Genomic DNA, 23713 nt, shown 5'->3' with positions numbered 1-23713 from the left:
GTTATGGGTTTCCCTCGTCTCTCCATCTGCTTTTTATTATGGTTTGGGGTTTGCCATTACCATTTTTGGGTTTCTTGTATTTTCAGAAATCAATTTTTAGTCGAAAGCTTAAAATGCAGTGAAGCAGGCATTTCCGACCCTATAAATCATATATATTCTTGATCAGCATCTACAGGAGAGTCTTTACAGACATGTTGGAAAGAAAGAAAAATGGTGATATTTTTTTCAAAATTTTATAAGGGGTTAAAATTATCAAAAAATTATTAAAAATTGTAATCTTTTTAAATTTTATATGACGTTTGCAGTTTTTTTTCATTTTATAAAAACTAACACAGATCAGTTGCCCAAATTGAAATTAGTGTATTTTTGGAGGAGCTATGATATTTTTAAATGGTCTCCTCTTATTAAAAAATTAAGCTTATTATTAAGACGTTTTTTAATATGCAAAAAAAAACTTAATTTTAGGTAGCCGAAATTTGTTTACCCTTGAAATTGATCATAACTATGTAAAAAAGGCATTAAACTTAAATTGGAAAATAGTTATATGCTAATTTTTATTAAGTTAACAAATCTAGATACTGAATTTAATATTGAGAATTGAATCTGAGAATTGAGAATTCTATAAAATTTATAAAAAATAAAAATATAAAAAAACATCTACCACACTACCTCCTACCTCTGAAGATGCTAGAACTAGTTGGGAATTATAGTGTCAAGCAATGGTTGTTTTTTTTAAATTTATTATTTAAATTCTTATTATATTATTTATTTATTATTTAAATGCTATGTAATTACTATTTTTCTTGTAAAACAGTCTTAAAAGTATGCAAAGTCAAAAAGGCATTAATCTCAAATCGGAAAACCCAGAGTATTCCCAACTTCTCTATAGTTTTTTACATATTTATTTAAATATATTCCTTATTTTTCGCCAAGTCACAGCTGCCTAGGGCTTCTGGCTCTCCAGAATTCTATGCAAAATAGGTGTAGTAGTTGCCTTGGCCGGTCAGTGTCCATATGGTCACTGGGCCTGGTGCAGTGCAGCGCTAGGTGAGAGCGCTGGAGCGGAACACACGCTACCAAGCCTAAGCCTGCCTGCCTGCCTACCTACCTGTACCAGGCCAGGACAGGACAGGCCAGGACATAAACGGGGAGGGGAACGGGGACTCACCCCGACTTTTGGAGTGTGGAGTGCATATATTGTTTGCCAAAAAATCAATTCAAGCTGGAGAGTGCGGCAGGAAGAAAGGGGGAAAGGAAACGATCACACATCAGTTGGCATTTGTCACCCTTTTCGTACGAAGTTTTCCTTTCGGCATTTCCCTACCTTTCATTAGTTGCAAATGCGGAAAATTGCAAATGATTCAATTCTAATCCGCATTTAAATTTCCTTATATTTTTTTTTTTTGCACACTTCAAGTGAGTTTCCTTTTTGCTTCTTGTATTCCAAGGCAAGGGTTATCCTCGGTTCCTTAGATCCTGAGATGATTTTGTCACACATCCCGGCTGCTGTCAAGTGAGCCGCACTTAATGAAGTAGCAAAAGGAACAAAGATCGCAACAAGGATTGCAACGTTTTGAACTCTCGCTGGGTTTTTCGCACGAACCCAAAGGGACTCGGGGGAATTGTTATAATAATATTTTCAATGACATGACAGTCCCATAGATTTGCATTAATGATATGCGGCACCGATGATGATGTGCAACATTTGTTCGCTTTCGGAAAAGGGTTGATGATCGGTTGCTCTAGTGCCTTCTTGTTCCTGACTGAATCCTGGGCTGGGTGTCCTTACCCTTTGACGACCAAGATGGCAGAGTCCTTGGGTAGTCCTGGTATATTGGCAATTATGATGATGCATGGCGATATTATGCAGAGCATATGCAGATCACTCTGTGATCCTGTGACCGGGGGGAGTCTTAATCCAGATCTAGGACAGCCGCAGCCCATAAGATTGATTATGTCGCAGGACTAGGTTAGGGTCTAGATTTTAGGTTTTGGGTTATAAGATCTTTGGTTTTAGGTGCTTCCGCGTTGAATATTTATGGAAATATCTGTGGAGGATGAAGGATATATCAGAGGATGCCCTCCTATCTCTTTGGGTTTCCTGGAAGAAAAAAGAAAACTGATTGATTATTTTCGAGATTTCCTTTAGAGTTTCTTCAAGCATACATATGTTCTTCTTTTTTTTGTGAAGGCTTCGGGGTTTCTGAAGGAAGAAATTAAGATTAATTATTATCTTTGATTTTGTTGGGGGCTTGGCATGGCATAATATTAAAAATGTTGCTATTTTCCATTAATGTTAATAGTTTTCTTATAATTTTGCAAGGCTGAAAATAGATAATATTTTAATTTAATTGTTTTAGCTTATTTAAAATAATTTACGTTGTTCTCTTGTATTTTGTATTTATTTTTATATAGTTTTATATAAACAAAATATTTGTATTTATTTTTATATAAGAAAATATTTATTATTTTGTTTTTTTTTTTAATTTATTTTTATATTTGTTTTTTTTTTTTATTTATTTTTATATTTGATTTTTTTATTTATTTTTATATTTGATTTATTTATTTATTTTTATATTTGTTTTTTATTTATTATAATATATTTTTTATTAATTTTTTATTTATTATAATATTTTTTTTATTTATTTTTTATTTATTATAATATATTTTTTATTAATTTTTTATTTATTATAATATATTTTTTATTTATTTTTATAAATTTTATTAATATTTTACTTTCCTTTTTCTAGATTTTTCAGCTGTGACCACAGGGCCAAGGACCTGCAGCGGCTCCTTCGTGATGACCTTTACACCTGCTTTGCCCGCCTTGATGAGCGGTTTGGCAGCCCAAATAATATGTTGTGTTCAAATATAATTGGACCAACAAAAGGAAAAAGTCAAGTCGAAACTCTGAGGGACATTGCCCCTGGGCAAAACAGGTGAAATTCGACATTCCGAGGGATACGGCTTGTTAGAAACGCGCTAGAAGTTCTCGTTTTTGCTGGAAAGAACATTTAGCACCTTCCCAGGTAATGCCAGGTAAGAAATGCATCTTGCTAATTGGTTCATTTTCTATATTTTTGAAAAGTACAATTTTGTAAAGCAGTTTGAAGTTTTAAAAATGGTTTAAAATAAGAAGATATTCAATTTTTTGTATTTTTTAAGCTAAATATTTTAGTAAATATTTGTAAAAGTCTCTAGAAAACTAAAAATTGGCTTATAATTGTTTTTCAGAGGGTTTTTTTTGATTTGTCGAATTTATATTTTACTTTATATATTTCCTTTAATTCATTTTTAAATATTTTGCATTATTTTTACAATTTTTTCTATCAGGAAAAAATTATTTAGCATTACAAGTTCAATAAATTAGCCAAAAAATAGTGAAATAAACCACATTTTAGGATTTCTTTGAAATTAATATAATTAAAACTGCATTTTAAAGCATATATTTATTTATATATTTATTTCTATATTTATTTATATATTTATTTATATATTTATTTATATATTTATTTATAAATTTATTTATATATTTATTTATATATATTCAAACTCTCTCTCTCCCTAGAATCGCGGTGAAAGGGTCGCCCGCAGAAAGCAGGAGTGGCGGCCAAAACCTAACTGTTAAACGTTAAATGTCCTTTTGTCTACCGTAAGTGTGTGTGTGTTGGTGTGTTTTTGCACATGTTGACACATTCGCACACGTCGTCGGCCAGTGACGTTGACTTCCTGGCAGGACATGCAGGACAACCCCTACGCCGTGTTTTTGCAACTGTTTCTGCGATCGATCAGGTCCGATAATGGAGGACGAGGCACGCGTGCAGCAAGCGGGCAGCGGGAAAAACCCCAGGAGAGTGTGTACAAGGATATGTGCGGGTCGAAAGGTGCGTCAAATGTTATCCCTCTCTCTCTCTCTGTCTGTCCCGAAGGACGACTTTTGTCACTGTCCAAAATTAAGCGGGTGCAGGCGCTGTGTCTCCTGTGTCTCTGGTTTCAATTTTCGCCACTCGAGAAACGTTTAAATCGCAATTAGAGTTTCGCCCGCTTTTAATGGAACGATTTTTCACAATTTTCCCAATTTTCTTTCGAACAAAAGTGTGCCCTCGAAATGGGTTTTAGATTGAGTGCAGATCACCACGATTTAATTGTCTTCTCACACCCATATTTTCACACAAAGGCTGAAAAACATTTTAGTTTAAAAATAACATTTCAATTAAATTTATTGAAAGATTTTCTTTTTGGCAGGAGAAGGAGGTATTTAAGGTTATTATTTTTTAAGATTTTATAGTAAACTGGGAAAATATATTTGAGATTACTGAGCTAGAAAACATGAAAAAAGTGGCCTGGAGTCATTAGTTTAATTAAAAAAATTTTTTTAATTAAAAATTTCATCTGAATTCTGGAAAGTCAAAAGTTTATACTAAAGTTCTTACCTTTTTTAATTTAAAAAAATTAATATTTAACAATTTGTTTAAAAAAAAATTTCTGATCAATATTTATGAGGATTTAATAACTTATATATTAATTTAATCCCAAGAAAATTAAAGTAAAATTTTAATATTTAAACAAAAATTGTAAATAAATTTTTGATTACGATTTATGTAGTTTAAATAAATAACTATTATAACTAAATTATTGAAAATCTAGCAAATTAATACAAATATATTAGTTTAATGCTAAAAAAAAAAACCAAACTTAAGCCTTATAACTAAATTTATACAAGTAAAAAATCTATAGATATATATAATCTATAAAATATTAGTTTAAAAAATAGTAACTAAATTTAATTTAAAACCCAAAACTTGATTAAACCCAAAACCTTTACCTATATATTATTTTCTCGCCACTCCTGTCAGATTTTCCATGATATCTTCTACTTGATCGTTATGGAACCTTGCCTCCACTAACTCTGGGACTCATTACGCGGCGCTCGGCCATGACCAGGAGACGAAGACCAACAGTACAGAGAACATTCCCAGGCGTTTGAAAGTACAAGCAAAGTACATCCGGATGGCAGCTCTTTCCAAGGTAAGTGCGTATCCGTTTCACTTTCAATCAAAACGAAATTAAAGGAATGCATGTTAAATGAGACGGCAAGGCCAGAGATGGTCAGGAACCAGAACTTTGAATCATTAGCCGGCGAACAGACAAGAACCAGATAATGGTAATAATAATAATAAAAATAATAATAGCGCGTCGGGGAAAACTCAAGAAAAGCGAGAGTCGTAAAAAAATAAAGAAAAGAGGGCAGCGAACACGACAGCGGTGTTAACCTTGTTTTCGGGGAAAGCCGGAAAGTTTGAGGAAGCGGACAAGGGTTTGACAGGGGAACCTGTGTCTCTCTCAGCGCCCCGATTTCGGCGGGTTATGTCCCCGGCTGCTTGACCGCTCGACCGCTCGACCTTTGCCAAAGAAGCTTCCTTCCAAACAGAGAAGGAGTTCATCACGTAATAAAGTATTTTACATTGTTTTGCCTGTCACAGGCGGACAATGACCAGGATCCAGGACTCGGACTAGGACTAGGACTGAACCCGGTTCGGTTTTTTTGAGTTTTGCATATGAATTTCCGCTCTAGTGAGCATTGCCCCTGGGAAGTTCCTTCTAGAATTCCCTCTTGGCAAGTTCTTTTGACAGGAAAAAGTGTTAACGCCTTTGGGCTTAACCCACTCCTCCTGCCTGCCTGTGTTTCCCAGACAGTGGTGGTGGTTGGACACTGGAGATGGAATGTTATGACAGCTCATTTAACGCCGCGTCTCAAGAGAGAGAGTGAGCTGACCTGATGACCCATCGATGATGGGCTGACATCGCACAGTGGTTGATCTAGTATGGGAAAGGCGGCCAAAAATACTTCCAGTAGGAGTAGAAAGCTAAAATTTTCTGTACTGCTAAATAGACCCAATAACATGTAGAATATTAAAAATCTAAGGCAAAAACCATTCGTAAAAGCCCAAAAACATCAAAAAATAATAATTTTTAACAAAAATTCAATTGCATACTTTTAGGGTAACGATATCCAATATTAATAAAATATAAGTTATTTCAATTATATGATCTATTATACATAGTAGATTTAACATAACATTATTTCAAATTATTACATATTATTACATATTTTTATAAATTATTACAAATTATTACAAATTATCCTAACAACTCAAAAACAGCTTTCGAAAGAATCGTCTTACATTTATTTGGTAAATTGCGGATGGACGAGGATTTTTCCAAATAATTTTCTGTTTTTTATCACTATCAGTTTTTGTAATAAGTTGAAGAGGAACATACGATGTGACAAACAAGCAACTGTCTTCCAAGTTATTGTTTTCAAATTTCTGTTTATATTGGATGTGTCCGGAACTGCCATCGAAGCCCCATTTCCCTATTAGTGTTAGGTTATTATAGGACTTATCGAGCTTGTCTGTTTCATCGCCTTGTAATTTTAAAATGCTCGATGCGGTGTGGTCCAACAAGCTTTGTAGCGAAACCTCAATATCACCTTCTGTAACGGTTAGTAGCTCTGGATAGCTATTCTGCTTTTCCTTTAAAATGTTATTATAGCAGGGAAAAAAGTTAGCATCAATTTTTCCGTTAACGAAGTTTCTGATGAGTTCATATTGATTCTTCGTTAAGTTTGCCTCAGTCATAAGAGCTACAACTTCACATTCCTTTGCTGGAAAACTTGAAGGATTCGGTTGCTTGTAAGCCCAACGAATGTCATCCAAAGCTGACTTATCGAGCTCTGCTAGCTCTGCAATCCGTCGCCGCTTGGTTCTTTCAGAGCACTCTGCTAGACTTATTTTTGGACGTCCTCGATCAGATGAAGCACCGAATTGACTAACAGACACATATTCAAATTGTGACAACCAGTCGAAATTTTGTTCAATAACTTTTTTCTTAATTCGATAGCATTTATTCCATAGTGCAGCAAACTTTTTGAATAAATAATCCAATAGTTTCTTAGAATCGTTTTCAATGATTTTATAACCATGAGATTCAACTCTATGTTGTAGGTCATCATAGGTTTTTTTAGCCTTATCAGGATTTGAACCTGTAACTGAGCACCACATCTCAAAAATATATAGACGTTGCAACTTGCACCGATATGAATTACCTATATATTAAGAAATAAGTTTTAAAATTAAAAAATGAAATTTAAAAATTCACAATTGAGCAATTGAGACTTCAAAGCATCAACGAATATGACGAACACAACAAAACGCAAAGTATGCGTTAGTACATAAACGCGCATAAGTCGGAAAGTTGCAAAAAGTTGCAGCTGAAATTTAAAACATATACTAAGAAAACATACACAATTATTAATAAAAAGGTTTCATTAAGGGGTGAGACGGGCAATACAACTATTTCTCTATGTTAAATCTATGTATACAAAAAAGTACACCACTCGGGAGTGCACTGATGAAACACTTAATTTAAAACAAAAACACAACATATTATGACATAAAAATTACTCAGTTTTATGCTAAATACCTTCACTTTCAAAATGCATTTTATTTGATTAAGATTGGACGCGATTTTATATATTCAATTAATTTGTTTGTACAGGCTAATTTTTAAGCTTCGTTCACTGCTACGACCACTTGCTTTCTTTGTCTGTCTTCTCTCTCTATTCGTAGCGCGTACGAAAGAGATAGAGCAATAATAATTTAACAGTTCGTTTTATTGCTCTGTTAAGTACTAAATTTAACAGAAAAAGTAACCATATTCAGAATTTCGTTTTTTTATTTTTGGCCTATGGAATCAACCACTGTGCATCGGTCCGATATATATACTTACATATCTTGGCTAATGAGGCCTGTGCTCCTCGGGGGAGCTGTGTGGGAATCGGTATCCCTTAGTTTTGCATAGCTGATTGCTCGTTATCCTTTTTTCTCTCTAGAAATTACAAGTTTGTAACTCATCTTAAGGCTCTGCAGGCGGTCAAGGCTTTGGAAAATATCTTTAAACTAGTTTTTGGCTTAGGGAAAATGTCTTTAATTAGGTTTTACAATTTTAAGGAGCTGTTTCTTGTCCATCAGTCTTGGTTTATACACAATATTCCCCATTTAAGAGGTGTTATTCCTTCCCCAAAAGATATATTTTATGAACATAATTCCCAAATGATATGAAGCACTTTCTTTGGAATAACCAGGAAGCAAATCCACGTTTAGATCCCCATTTAGAGTCATCTTTTCGCCTTAAGAACACCTCCAACCTGTCACAAGTAGCGAGTACTTTCAGGTAAACAACCTTGCCGGTGTTAGAACCCACATAATGCTGTGCTTACCCACTGGTTACATGTAAAGATAATGGTTTTCTTTTTTTTTGGCGACACAAACCCTTCCCTCATTAGGGGCCATGGCCATGTCTCTGGCTGGACTCATACCTTCCTCGCTATCGGAGCATTAAAACGCTCGTTAACCCGGGCATTCTCTGGGGAAAGTGGTTCCTCCATTCGTGACTACCTCTGCCAGTGAGCAGGGTGTGCTCTCCACGCACCGTTGATCTTCACGAGGTGTTTTGCATAAACCGCTGGCTTTCAGGCTTCCATTCTCTCCTGGTCTTGTGGTTTCTCACCAAGCCAACTCTTTCTTCTCTCCACTTAAAATTCATTTTTTCTTTTTTGCATTCAAAAAACATGATTTATTTTCTAGTTTAAAAAAAAACAGTTCTTAAATCTATATAAAAAAAATTTGCAAAAAAAAAAATGTAGGATTAGGGTAACACCTCCTCGTCTCAACTGCGGTCCGCCAGGGAGAAGCTGAGGCGTCGCTTGGTGGCCTCTCGCACCTGCGACTGCAGCCACTTGGCATCCATTTGGCAGGAAGCCTCCAAGTCCTCATTACCCACATCCAGGCCACCCAGCGGCCGATCCTCCTCCAGCTCACAGTCGCTGGTGGAGTTGTGTCCGCTGTCCGGGCTGATGTGGCGCTGCATCTTAGCCGGCGGTGCCCCAGTTCTGGCCGCGGCCAGCAGCTTCTGTGCCGACTGCCTCACGCTGGAGGAGATCTTGGTGGCAATCTTCCGCTTGCGCCTTACCACTCGCTGCCTGCGCAGCTGCAGCTGCAGCGACTTGGACTTGGTCTGGGAGGTGGCACAGTTAGCGGTGGCCAGGGGGGAGCGTACCTCCCGCTCCTCGAAGCCGTCGGCGGGCAGGGAGTCCCTCCGCGAGGGCGACTTCCAGTACTCGCACAGGTCGCTGGCCGGGTCGAAGGCGGGGCGGTAGGTGGGCGAGTGGGTCCCCGAGGGGATTCTAGAGCTTGAGGTGACTCTCAGGAGCTGCTGCCTGTGCCGCATCTGCTGCTGGCGGAGATGCTGCCTCGGCTGGCGCTGGCGTGGTGGCGGTGCCTTGCGGTTGCTCTCCAGAATGGCGTCGATCATGCGCTCCAGAGTCACATCGCCCATCTGGCTGGAGCTGAGCGTGGTGCTGCCTGGCTGCTGCTGCTGCTGCTGCTCCTTCTGGGCAGAAGGCTGCGGAGCAGGCAGTGGCTTCTGCTCCAGGTAGCGCGGCTTCTCGAAGTAGCTGTCCGGGACTCCCATGCCTCGCAGGGCGATCAGGGGACCAGGGATGATGGCCGCCGTGGGAGAGTACTCCGCCTCGAAGGTGGGCAGGGTGCAGGCGTACTTGGCAGGAGCCACTGCTCCTCCTTCAGCTCCTTTTCCTGCTTCTGTTCCTCTACCCTTTCCTGAGGGTGGCGTGGCCAGGATGTTGCTCAGATCCTTGAGCAGCGGCGTGCGTGGTGCCAGAGAGGCGGCGCTGGCTGGCAGCGGTGTGGAGGTCAGTTGGTTCTCCTTGCCCTGGCCCACGCATAGCGACTTACGCTTCAGCTTGCCCCGCAAGGCATGGAACTCGCTGTAGCTGGTGGTGGTGGTCACTGGGACAACACTGGGGGTCTCCTCCCGGGCCAAGTACGAGGGTCGCGGCTGGTTGACGGCCCACTTGAGCATCTTGGCTGGAGTCTAGAGCTCTGATTCTGGTTCTTGTAGTGGGTGCTGCAAGAGGAGAAGGAGGAGGAGGTGGTTATTTCTGGTTCTGAGTCGGAATTTTTGAAATACAAAAAAAAGGCCAAGAAAAGGGCAGCGGCAGCAAAGTTGCCGGGTGAGTTTTCGGCAATTTTGGCGCGCTTTTTCCGCCAAACCTAAAGGTACCTATACAAATATATATATATATTTATATATATATATATGTATGGAATGTGTGTGAATGTGGGTATTGATTTGGCGAATCAGCCAAGCGGCAAAAATGAAATCAGCAACCACTTCTCTTTCAAGCAATTAAACTGGACCGCGGGCAGTCCTTAAAACTGGACTTTGGGCTCACATAATTGGGTGCGATTATTGAAGGATCATTATGATTATTAAATTGGGCATATATATCTTTTTTATATATTTTTAGATAGATTTTGGTTATATTTTTTTAGGGTTTTCTGATCCTTCAAAGAGTTTTTCCACTTTTTTGTGAATTTCTTTTAAAATTATTTCCTTCACTTGATTTTTACCTTTATTTCTGTAGGTTTTTTGTTTGCAGCACAACTTTAATATTAAACAGCAAAAAAAATGTATAGTTTTTTTTAAATAATACTTTTTTTTATATTATATTTTTTGTTAATATTATATTTTTAACAAAATATAAATAATTTTGGCGTCGCGTTTAGTTTCGTGTGCGTTTCCGTCGACGTTCAATGGTTGAATGACTGTCCCTGCCTTGCGGAGAACCCTTAGCTGCCCAAGGTGAGAAAATGTGACAACTGAGAGCTAGGACACCTAGGGAAACAGAGAGAGGGAGAGAGAGACTGACTGAGAGAGATAAAACTGGCTGGGTGAGAGAGCTGACATGTTGCGCATGCGCAGAAAGGTTGAGAGGACCGGCAACAGTTTCAACCACTTCAACCATTTTGAGGCAATTTTAGGCATTGAAAGTGGGTGGCAACAGGACAGGGGCAGGGCACAGGGGACAGGACACGATCCTTGTTATGCTAATTATTTGAGTAATGTGACAAGATCAGGGAAAATATTAAGGGAATACTTGACTTGAATATTTACATGATTAAAATAATTATTTAATATATTTTGATTTTATATTTATATGTATTTTTTTAAATTGAATACCTATTTAAAATAATAATATTATTAATTTATAATATATAATATTTTATATATTTATATTATTTTATATATTTATATTATTTTATATATTTATATTATTTTAAATATTTTTATTTATCACTGATATAAACTGGCATTAGAGGGTTAAGAAACCTACAAGCATATAATCTTAATACAAATTTATTTGAAAATCTGTTTAAACCATTTATCATATATCATGTCATATTTACTATTATAAAATTATAAATTAATAGAACCCATAATTTAGATGGAAAATATTATTTATACATAATTTAAATATAATTAAATATTTCCTGCATAAACTTTCATAGAAACTAGACAAAAAACACCTTTTCATATAAAAAAAAAAAAAAAATAAAAGAAACTAGACAATTTTCCGATCATTTAAATGCATCTTAAAACCTAAATAAGCTGCCATAAATTAAATAAAATGCCTCAAATCCTATGAAAGAAATATTAAATATAAAATATAATATAGGAAACAAAATGTTCCTGATTTTATAACCCAAATCAAATCGTCCTAGAATCTCTAAAAAATTCTTTAAAATGATTGCAAAATACTTAGAGGGAGGTTTCTTTGATCTACATGACCCAACTAAATTTTGGGATTTTTTATATGAAAGAGTCCTCTTAAAATGTCTTAAATTCCATATTTATATTCAATATAAATATTTAATATAAATATAAAATATAAATACAAAGAAAATAATCCAATATAATATAAAAAAACCAAATCAAATCCCCCGAGAAGCTATAAATTCCTTTTAAATTATTGCAAAATACTTTGAGAAAAAAGTGGTCTACATGTAGGCTTCTTTGATCTACATTAACTTATCTTTATATGTGATCTTTATATGATCGGTTATCCTTAGGCTATCGATTTACGATCTGGCAACAGCTGTGCGAATCTTCCTTCGATCGTGAGATTTTTTTTTAACTTGGCCAGGAGAACGAGCAGGAGAAGTGAGAAAGAGAGACGGCAGGAGTAGTGAGCAGGACAGAGCGTAGCTGGACAGCTGTTCCCAACGCCGCTTACGCCACAAAACATAATTTTCAATTACCTTTCTCGCAGCGTGTGGCTCCTTTCACCTTGGTTTCCTCTCTCTCTCTCTCTCTTCTACGATATCCTGCAATCAGTGGCATTAGGGGGTATGCTAGACTTTTTGAAAGGGAGTAAGAAAATATTGCATATTATATATTTTTTTTATTTAAATTATTATAAATATTTAAAATTATATAAGCCGATTTTTTATATAAAAAGTCTTTTTAAAATGAGCTTTTTTTATAAGAACACATTTTTAAACTATCATAACAAGGCCATCAAGTAATTTATTTTAGATATTGTAAATTTTTACAAGGTAAATAAAACTTTAATAATTTTTTAAATTATATTTTTTTTTTTGATAATTTTGTAAATTTGTTTATCATTTTAACCCCTTATAAAATTTTCAAAAAACAAACTAAACTTTTTTTTCCTTCGTTCATGGCTAAATCGATTCGGCTGTTGATGCTGATCAAAAATATATCTAATTTATCTTTCAACTGAATTTATAATACCCTGCAAAGGGTATAAATATAAGGTATTCCCATAGTCGTGACCCACCTTCCTTCGTCGTCCTTTTTCCTTGTACCATTTTCGCCAAGAAAAGGACAACGGGTAGGAAGTGCCCATTGTAGGAATTTCGGCCCATTGTTTATGGGACAAGCAGAGGAGCCGGCAGAGAAAAATGTTGTGGAAAATTGTGCAATTGTTTTGCAATTTATTGGTTAAAGAAGGAGTCCTTCTTCCTGCTTTCTTTCTCTTCCTTTCTCCCTCTCCTGTCTCCTTCTTGCTTTCACCGATCAGCGCAAAAAATTTACGATATTTTCGCAGCCGTCGAAAGTGTCCATTTGGAGGGGGGGAAAGGAGATTAAAATCCAGGACATCTGCCAATTTTTGCCAGTCCTGGGCATTCTTTATATTTATTATTATTTTTATTGTTACTATTTGTTTTGCCATTGGCCATTTGCTGGCCTAATTTATGTGTCCTTTTTCTGGCTACTCTATTTGTTTTTATTTATAAAATTAAAATTTATGGCTGGGAAGTGGATTGCAGCAGGTCCTGTGGTGATGTGTTCCTTCCGGACCACCGAATAGGATTTAATTTATGAAGCTACACCTGATGGAGCTATCAAAACAGATGGATTGTATGGATCCTTGAGGAAGCTCAAGTGCGATGAGTTCATTAGAGAAGAGGAAGTTCTTTCAGGGGAGTTCCTTTAAAGAGGAGATGTTATCATGGGAAGAGAATAGTGAAAGAATTTACCTGTTTGTATTTGTATTTAATTATTTAGATTTTATTTTAGAGAAATAAGAATTTATGTATTTATTTTTTGTAAAAATTCCCATTAATTAGGACTATATTTTATATTTTTTATATATTTTCTTTATTTTATATATTTTCTAAATTTTATATATTTTCTAAATTTCATATATATATTTTTTTTTATTTTACCTTTGTTATGTATTTGTTTATTTTTTATATTAAAAATCAAAAAAATTAATTAATTAATTTATTTTTTAAATTCCTTTTAATTAGGACTTAATTTTATATATTTTCTTTCATCGATTCGCAGTGTAATTTTTGTTATAAAAATATTATTAGAATTATGTCAAACTAAAATATTTTATTAAATTAAATAGTAAGTTATTAAAGTAATTATTGTAAATATGTTTATTTACATAACATAATTTAAAAAAATTTTGACTTAAATTTTAAATTTAATATTAAGTACTAAAAACTTCTTTTATTAAACCAAGACCTTAGTTTGCCTTAAAAAAAAAACTTTAAAAAATTAAGAAAAAGTCAAGGAAAATCTCCATAAATTAATTTAAAATACAAAAATCTTTATTTTTGAGCATATTAAATATTATAAAATAAATAGAATAATTAAATAAATATAATAAGCAAGTAAATCTAATAAAAAAGTAAGGATAAACTCCAAAAAAGATCTTAAAATACAAATATCCAGAACCAATTTGAGAAAGGACACACTACCTCTCGAAGCCTAATTCCCACAACCTTTTCTATGCAAATAAATCTCAAACCTTCGTTACGCAAAATTGACATTCGAGAGGCTTTTCCTAATTTGCTATTCCATTCAGAAAAACTGAAAAGATAAAGGAAAACTGTGGAAATTCCCGACACCGATCAGCTGCTGACCAACGATAAATCTCGGTTGAAAAAGAAAAAAAACGGGAAAAACGAAGAAAATTGAAATAAATCAATAAAATTGGGCAGCAAAGCTGGCTGGAGGAGAGACGGCCAGTCGGTAGCAGCTGCCCGAGATGCGAGATCCTTGGGAGATCCTTCCAATAATCCGTGCCAGTCAATGGCAATTTTCCGCCTTAGTCAGAGGGAGAGGAAGAGGGAGAGACACGGCAAGATAAATTAGGGCAAGGGCTCCTTCTCGGCTAGGATCTCCTTTTATTTTTCTCAGTTCCTCCTCCTCCTCCTCCTCCTTCTCGTCCTCCAGCCCTGCCGCTAATAAATTGCCCAACAATTGTGCAATTTTTCATAGACGGAGAATTGCAAGGCGACCTTGAGGCAAAGACTTCACGCTCGGATTTGCTACCGTTTTTCTTTTTCTTTTTTGTCGTTCATCGTTTCTTTGATTTTTCCAATCAATGTTTTCTTGGTCTACACAGAAAGAAAGAGGGAATACATTTCCTTAATAATTAAATTTATTTTATAAAATATTACAATGTTAAGGGAACTATTTTTACAACCTTGCAGGATATTTTCATTTAAAAGCTAGTAACGCAGTGAAGGAGTCATTTCCGACCCAATAAATCATGTATATTCTTGATCAGCATCAACAGCAGAATCGATTTGGCCATATTTGCAAGAAAAATAAAATTTTAGATTTTTTCAAATTTTTAAAATTCTTGAAAATTAGCAAAAAAATTGTATTTTTTAAATATTAACTTAAACATGCAGATTTATTAATCTTAAAAAAACTAACACAAAACAGTTGTCCGAATGGAAATTAATTTCTTTTTGGCCAAGTTATGATAATTTTATAAAAATTTCTTTTATACAAAATTTAACAAATTTTTTACACAATTACTAAACTTTTTTTACACAATTCCTAATAAATGTTTCCATAATTTCTAAAAATTTTATTTGGGGGTTTTATTATGAAAAGTATCAAAAATTGTCAAAATTTTTAATTTTGTATATAGTTTTCTTCCGAAAAACCCCCCATTTTTATTTCTTAGATTGATCTTCTATATATATTCATAACTTTTCTGCTACTAAAAAGATTTTCCAGTAGTAGTACACCCATTTTTTCTCTGTGTTATTTTCCCCCGCCTGGCAAAAAAGGGAAAAACGTGCGGCGGCAAGGACATCTAGATAAAGTGGCAACTAGGTAAAGAGAGAGGCAGAGGAGAGCCAGGAGCCGGGGTTAAGGTAATCTTGAATCACACGCCGCACGCACTGATAGCGCCAGGAAGCCCGGCCAGGACCCACAATCCTTGGCCCTGGACAGCTGTTCGGGGATTAGCGCAGGGCCGGGAATCTCGAAGGCTCCCTCTTGCTTTCTTACTTTCTTTCTTCCTTCACCTTTCTCCTTCTCAAAATTATTATTAAAACCTGGCCCTAAATTATGGGCCATAATTTAGAATTTCAAGAGAGAGAGAGAGAGAGCGAGAAGGAGCTCCCTTTCCTTGCATATTTGTATTTGCTCAGGGCTTCCCTCTGCGAGTCCTGCGAGTCCTTATATTTGGTTAAGGCTGCCTGAGCCCAGATGCATGGGCTACCTTGATTGATTTGGGATCTCTGACAGGCAGGCACTTCACCGGGCACCCGAGTTATTTGCCCAGGATTCCCAAGGACGATCAATAGGTGATGCCAGCGAACACAGCGAATAATTGGATCTGGCTCGGGGAAAATTAATTGAAAGGGGGGGAACGACAGAGGGAGATTTTGTATTGTACTGGCTGGGAAAAAAGCCTAAAAATAACCCGAAGAAAAACCTCTGCCATAAACCATATTGTAATCTCTTTAAGATTGTCTATTCTGTGGTTTTTTTTAGAGGTAAAAAGTGGGAAATACTTTTTTCTAGAGTTTTTAAAAATATATATATTATATATATATTAATTTACTAAATAAGCAAATATATATTTTATATAGAAAATATAATATTTTATTAATCAAAAAGTTAGTTTTTAAACATATACAATTTAATTAAATTTTGTTTTTTAGGTCGTGGTAAAAAAAACCCTCCAGAGTTTTCAAGAATATTTAAAATATATTTAAAATATCTATATATGAAGAATACTATTTTATTAACCCAAAATAAATATATATAAATAATTATAATAATTTTTAAAAATATTAATTTTAATTGTATAGCTTTTCGTATTATTAAACTTAATGTTACGAGAAAATATTATAATAAGCTAAAATGATCTCTTATTTAATTCCTTCCTTCCCTAAACTCAGTTAACCCTCGAATCCAAATCTATTTATTATAACTTTAAAATCATTCAATTCTTGAATATTTATTTATGCACATATCCCTTTTGCCCAAAATGATATCCTATCCCTAAAGTAACAAAATTCGTCTCATTAATATAATGTATGCTGATCGTAAATGGTGCATTTGTCAAGCATTATGATCCAAGGGAAATTCGAACTTGACAAATGCCAAGTGAACTGACACGCAAGGCATTCAATTTCAATTTCAATATCAACCCATCGCTTCGGGGGGCGGGTGTATGGGTTTCGCTCTCTCCGAGGGAATGTTAATCTTTCCTCTCCTGAAATTCCCACACGAAATTCCAAAGCACTTCCTTCCTTTGAGGTAGGTGGAGAGAGAGGGAAAGATATTGAGGAAGTGAGCAGAGCGTCAAAGAGAGAAGGATACTGAGAGAGAGAGAGAGAGATCATGGGAGAGGCGCCATCTCACCTTCAATATTGAAAGGTGGTGGGTTCAATGGCAGTACAGATAAAGAAATTATAACGATTTTGAATTTAAAATTCTCAGGATAAGGATAAGTAGGTTATTATTTATTAGTTTTAATAATTTGTATTAAATATTTGTTTTTATATGTTTATATAAATTTAAAATTATATTTTAAGTAATCTTTAGACTGTAAAAAAGTTTTAGGAGCAAGAAACTCCTACTTAATAATGTTCTAAGTACTATGGTAATTTTTTCAATTCCCCTTTGATCAAATCAAAAATGTTTTCTCTGAGTGTAAACCCGGAAAGAGAGCAGAGAAAACAGTGAGAGGAGAAACCGTAGCCTGGAAAGGCGAGCACGCAACTTGGCGTGCGACGGAAGAATCAGTCACTTTTCGTCTGTGGACACGACAGGACTTGCTTAGTTCCTGCGATCGCGAGCAACCGAAAATCTTTGGACAAGTTCAAAGTCTTGATTTAGTACTTAACCAACCATTTTTTTTACCGTGCAATTCAACAAAGTATATCGTGTGCTATTTTTTGCCTGTGAAAAGTGGAAAATTCAACAAAAATACAATTTAAAAAAAGGTAAAGTGAAGTGCAGCAAATGGAACATAAAAAAAGGCATGTGTGCAAAAATGTACATTAAAAATGCATTAAAACAGAAGTGTCTGGACCTTAAATTAAATTAAAAGAGGAGGAAAAAAAAACAACAAAAAACGAAAAAAAAAAAACACCCCATAAAAAATCGCCTGAAAAAATGCATAAATTGTGCGCGTGCGATTTTTGGGCAATGAAGGGGTTTTGGCTTTGGGTTAGGGCTTCGGCTTTGAGTTTGAGTTTGGACTCCTCGGAGGCCAAGTGCTCGAGTGCTCTTCAGACCAAAACGAGAGCGGCGGCTGCAAAATGCGCAAAAATGCTAGCACGCATCCCAAAAGGTGGCCTCTTTGCTCCCTTTGCCCTCCTTCTTCTACTCCTCTGCCTGCTTTTGCCCAAGTCCTCCTCCTCCTCCTCCATCGCCTCCTCCTCTTCCTCCTCCACTCAAGTGGCCGGAGATCGACACCGGAGGAGTATGAGGATGCGGATGCGGAAGCGCGGCAGAAGGAGAGTGTGCCAGCACCACCACCATTTTAATGGAGATCCACTCTAAGAAAAGGGTTTTAGTTAAACCAAATAACCATATTAAAAATTCATAATTGATTAGAGAAGACAAATTAATTAAGACAAATTTAAGAAATACAAGTTACAAACTGATTGAAATTAAATAAACATTAAAATTATGAATCAATGATAAAAATTTGCTTTGAATGATAAAATTAGAAACATTAAAATCTGAAAATCTATGAAATATTTAAAGAAATCATTAATTTATTATTATTATTTTATTAAAATTATTATTTAGGTAACTTCTTTAGTTGTTAAATATTTTTTTAAAGTAAAACTCATTAGAGATCAACTTATTTTGAATAGTAAAATTTAAAATCTTAATATTTTAAAATAAAGAAATCATAAAGCTATGATTTTTATTTTATTAAAATTATTATTTAGGAATTATTTTTTTTTTTTAGTAAAAGTAAAACTCATAAATGGCTACCTTTTCCCTTGTAAATATCAAATTCTTAAACTAAATTCACTAGTATTTTGGCACAGTGCACTCAAAAAAAAAAAAAAGCTGAGAAGCCGCGTAGCAAAGCCTTGCGATGCCGAGAAGGAGAGAGTCGCAGCTGGAGGGCAGGCGGAGATCCAGAAAACTGGCCGAGCTTTAGCGCGCTTTTCCTTTGTTCGCTGCTCCTTTGTGCCTGCTCAATTGTTCGCAAGGACGAAGCCGGGAGCCAGGAACCAGTAGCCAGGCAGCCAGCCAGCAGAACCAAAAGCTGCTTGCAAAAATCCTTGCCGAATCCTTGCCAAAATCCCTGCGAAACTCGTTTCCCAGCCCCTACAAGTTGGTCGGGTTTTTTGCATCATTTTTTTTTCCCTGTTTGGTGCGGTTCCTTCGAGATTCCCTCCAGGAGACAACAATTACTAACTGGCCCTATCCCTTTGCTACTTTTTAGAATCAGGATCACTACTTGAAGGATCAGCGACAGACAGCAGCTGGCAAGATGCTCAAGTGGGCTGTCAACCAGCCGCGAAACTCGTATTTGGCCCAGGAGCTAGGCCTGGGAATGGGAACGGTCTCCGCCCTGGAAACAGGCTCCTCGCTGGAGTCCAAGGCTGTGACCACCACCAGCTACAGCGAGTTCCATGCCTTGCGGGGCAAGCTGAAGCGTAAGTCGCTATGCGTGGGCCAGGGCAAGGAGAACCAGCTGACCTCCACACCGCTGCCAACCAGCGCCGCCTCTCTGGCACCACGCACGCCGCTGCTCAAGGATCTGAGCAACATCCTGGCCACTCCACCCTCAGGAAAGGGAAGAGGAACAGAAGCAGGAGTAGGAGCACAAGCGGGGGCACTAGCTCCTGCCAAGTACGCCTGCACCCTGCCCACCTTCGAGGCGGAGTACTCCCCCACGGCGGCCATCATCCCTGGTCCCCTGATCGCCCTGCGAGGCATGGGAGTCCCAGACAGTTACTTCGAGAAGCCGCGATACCTGGAGCAGAAGCCACTGCCTGCTCCGCAGCCTTCTGCCCAGAAGGAGCAGCAGCAGCAGCAGCAGCAGCAGCCAGGCAGCACCACGCTCAGCTCCAGCCAGATGGGCGATGTGACCCTGGAGCGCATGATCGACGCCATTCTGGAGAGCAACCGCAAGGCACCGCCACCACGCCAGCGCCAGCAGAGGCAGCATCTCCGCCAGCAGCAGATGCGGCACAGGCAGCAGCTCCTGAGAGTCACCTCAAGATCTAGAATCCCCTCTGGAACCCACTCGCCCACCTACCGCCCCGCCTTCGACCCGGCCAGCGACCTGTGCGAATACTGGAAGTCTCCCTCGCGGAGGGACTCTCTGCCCGCCGACGGCTTCGAGGAGCGGGAGGTACGCTCCCCCCTGGCCACCGCTAACTGTGCCACCTCCCAGACCAAGTCCAAGTCGCTGCAGCTGCAGCTGCGCAGGCAGCGAGTGGTAAGACGCAAGCGGAAGATTGCCACCAAGATCTCCTCCAGCGTGAGGCAGTCAGCACAGAAGCTGCTGGCTGCGGCCAGGGCTGGGACTGGGACTGGAACTGGCCTGCCCAGTCACAGGAGCGCACAGAAGAGGCGCCACATCAGTCCGGACAGCGGGCACAACTCCACCAGCGACTTTGAGGAGGAGGTGGTCGCCATGGGAAGCTGCCTTACCGAGGCGGCCACCAAGCGGAGGCTGAGCTTCTCCTTCCCAGAGGATTTGTTTGTGGAAAAGTAGAGTTTTGTTTTTTTGTAATACAAAAATATATATTTATATTTTTTTTTATGTTTATTTAAAACTATAAACTAAACGTATTTTTTTTCGAATGGCTAAAAGCGCAGCCTTGCCTTGGCATCCAAATGTTGAAACAAATCCTATAAACTAAGTGTATTACTTTTTTTTTTTTGAGAGACAAATAAAATATTGACTTAAAAAATGAAAATGTGTTTGTTTATTTAAATAAAATAATTAATAACAAAACCTTAAAAATTACTTACTCACTTGATGTATTATTTTCTTAACTTTCCGTTAAAAACCGAAAAGAAATACATTTTCAGCATAAATTTCTTGGTTTTTGCTTTCCCTTCTTGTTATCCTTGTAAGGACAAAACTATTAATTAAGGATAAACGTCGTTTCGGTGGCAAACTGGCCCATTTCTTGAGGATTACTCAGCATTTCATATGTTATAGATCAGTTAAAATGCGATTCTCACGGATCGTGGAGGTTCCGCCCCCCTGAATTCATCATCAGCAGGATACTTGTATCCTTGGCGGGGGTGTTACCCTAGTAAAAATGTTGCGGCATATCCTGCTAGTCCTTGACACGGCACTTATCACGCACCTGTGCACCGCCAAATGGCCACGGACAGGCGGACAGGCGGACAGGCGAACAAAACGTTGGGCATTTGCATAAATTTGCATAGAATCGAACAGAAACTCAAGTTGTTTCTCATATGGCCAGGATTCGACGAGGTCCTTGCTGTACATGGACTGCAGATCTGTGACTGTGGGGCAGCCAACCAGAACGGCACACTGCCAGAAAATAGTGAAGGGTATCAGAGATAATTCGTAGAAAACATTTTTGATGGGGTATTTCCTTTCCCTAGCTTGCAATTTTTTTAATCTTTTTATTTTGAGTGTTTAAAAATGTTTATAATATTATATATATATTAAATATAGATTTATGTTAAATATTAATTACATTAAAAAGCATATTTAGTAGTAAGTATTCTATTTTTACAAGTTGTTTTTCCCTCAGAGAGTATTTCTTGCTTTAAATAATATTCTTTCTTGTTTTTTAAAGTGTCAAAAAAATTATACAAAATATTTTTAATTTATTATAAATATTTAAAAATATATGTAATATATTTTAAAATATATTTAGCACTAGTTTCCCTGGATATAGTACACTCACAGAGTATTTCTAGCTTCAAATATATTTAGTCTTGGTTTCTTAAGTGTCAATAAATATAAAAGAAATATTTTAAATATAACAAATTATTTTAAATATTTATAAAATACTAAAAAAAAATATTTAGCAGTAGTTTTCCTGGATGTTTTCTCCGCAGAGAGTAGGAATGCTCTCTCATAATATCAAAATATAATTAGTCTTGTTATTTAAAGTGCCGAAAATAATTTCAAAATAATTTCATATTTTAAATGAATTAACTATATTTATAAAATATAAAATATATTTAAAATATGTTAAAAAAAAAATAAATTAGCATTAAGTAAAACAATTTTCCTGCCTTCCTTGGATTGCCTTTTCCATATTAACTTTACCAGTTATTCCCCCGTTTTTTTTGGCAGTGCACTTAAAGACTGTGACTGTGACTGTTTCAGCCAGCGATCCATAACTAAGTTATGCCAGTTATATATATACAAAATTATATAGGACCAAGATCCTGAGGGGGCGGCGGAAAATGGAAAATTGTACGGTTTGATACGGCTGCCAGCTGGCCAGGTTTACGAGTTGAAAAACGAAACTATCCAAGTTCAGGGGGGGGGAAATAATAAGTTAAGGTTGCTTTAAGGTCTTGAAAATACTTATTTTAAATCTAAGAATATATTTAAATGATTTAAGTGGAAATAATAATAATTTAAATATCTTAAAAATATATTTAAATATATTAATATTAATTTAAGGTTTTTTTAAGGTCTTAAAAATATATATTTGAAAAAACTTAAAAATATATTTAAAACATGATGAAAAAATATTAATTTAAGCTTGCTTTAAGGCCTTAAAAATATATTTTTAAAATTAAAATAGTTTGAGGCTTGAAAATATTACCAAAACCCAAAAAAAATATTTGAATACCTTTCAAATCCCCAAATAACTATCTTTTCTTGATTTCCCTCTCCATATGCGTTTGATATTACATGTCCATTAAAGCCTCTTGGGCAACTGCTCCCATTGTTCCCATTTCTGATCCTGATCCTGGCAGCTCGATTTCTCTGTTTCTGTCGCAGATCGGATACCAAACGGCATTGAGCCATTGTTGCTGCTGCCTCAGTTTTTCCACATTCTCTGCTCAATTGAGTCCAGGCCAGCTGCCCCGAGGAGCAGCAGGAGGAGTGGGAGTACCCAGTCCTTCGCTCTGATTTTGTCGTTCCAGCAATAAGTGTATACATTCCTCTTGCCAAATGTCACATAAGAGCCGTTCGGAACACCTTTTTTTCTTTACCGAAAAGTGCGCCAAAAGGGACTCCGGGACTCTGGACTCGGGCACACGAGGCACTAGGCACGAGTCATTGGCAAACACAAAAGGAGACTCGCAGCCCGAAAGGACCAAGAATAAGAATAAGAAGCGGACCGAGGAAAAAAAGGAAACAAAATCGCATCGTGGCATGCGTCGGCGGATAAGGGAGCAGGAGCAGGAGTGGGGGAAGAAGTAGGAGTGGGGAAGGAGCAGGATCAGGAGCAGGAGAAGGAGCAGGAGAAGGAGCTGTAGAGCCCTCGGGACAGCTGTCGTCGATCTCATTCCGCAAAAACACCAACACGCAATTCTACACTGAAAGAAAGAGCATTTTATGAATTTGTATATATTTAAAATATATTTGTATATATTTAAAATATATTTGTATATATTTAAAATATATTTTTATATATTTAAAATATATTTTTTTATATTTAAAATATATTTTTATATATTTAAAATATATTTTTATATATTTATATAAATTTATTTATATAAATATATTAAATTTGAAATTTCAAATAATTTTCTTGCTGTGTAGACATCGTTTTGCGGGGGAGTTCAGCGCTTGCTCAAGGATCTCTTAGGAGCCAAGCAGCTCAGGATAAATAGGAGCAAAAAATATATATATATATGTATAAAAATAAGTTGAAGGAGTTGCTCAAGTGCCGCCACATGTTGCCTTTGGTAAATTGGGCAACAATTGACGGCCTAATGGGGTTAAGTGCCGGAAATTGCTGAATGTGAAAATTGCGCAAACATTTTCACTATAAATAGTTGGCGAAATGTTATTAGAAAAGGTCATGTATGTTTAGTTAAAAAGATTATTTAATTATTTAATTATTTT

At 36.6% G+C, this 23713-nt stretch overlaps 2 protein-coding genes and 1 long non-coding RNA gene across 3 annotated transcripts in view; 2 read left to right on the top strand and 1 right to left on the bottom strand.

Moving 5' to 3' along the window:
- Positions 1-23713, top strand: part of LOC138929159 (uncharacterized) — a 38277-nt gene that overhangs the window by 2213 nt on the left and 12351 nt on the right. Inside the window, exons 2-4 of the long non-coding RNA XR_011445600.1 lie at positions 2751-3039; positions 3569-3884; positions 4857-5028. This is a non-coding gene — a long non-coding RNA (uncharacterized lncRNA). The remainder of the gene's footprint in view (positions 1-2750; positions 3040-3568; positions 3885-4856; positions 5029-23713) is intronic.
- LOC108080502 (uncharacterized) lies at positions 8731-9981 on the bottom strand. Its single transcript, XM_017175265.3, has one exon. It carries the CDS (start codon positions 9940-9942, stop codon positions 8731-8733), a length of 1212 nt encoding a protein of 403 aa, XP_017030754.1. The 5' UTR covers positions 9943-9981.
- LOC108080501 (uncharacterized) lies at positions 17610-20517 on the top strand. The gene is made up of 2 exons (XM_017175263.2): positions 17610-17660; positions 19127-20517. The coding sequence occupies exon 2, from the start codon at positions 19175-19177 to the stop codon at positions 20405-20407; it is 1233 nt and encodes a 410-aa protein (XP_017030752.1). The 5' UTR covers positions 17610-17660; positions 19127-19174; the 3' UTR covers positions 20408-20517.

The sequence above is a fragment of the Drosophila kikkawai genome, chromosome X (assembly GCF_030179895.1).
Source record: "Drosophila kikkawai strain 14028-0561.14 chromosome X, DkikHiC1v2, whole genome shotgun sequence".
NCBI classification, from domain to species: Eukaryota; Metazoa; Arthropoda; class Insecta; order Diptera; family Drosophilidae; genus Drosophila; species Drosophila kikkawai.
This window is presented reverse-complemented; position numbering and strand designations above follow the sequence as displayed.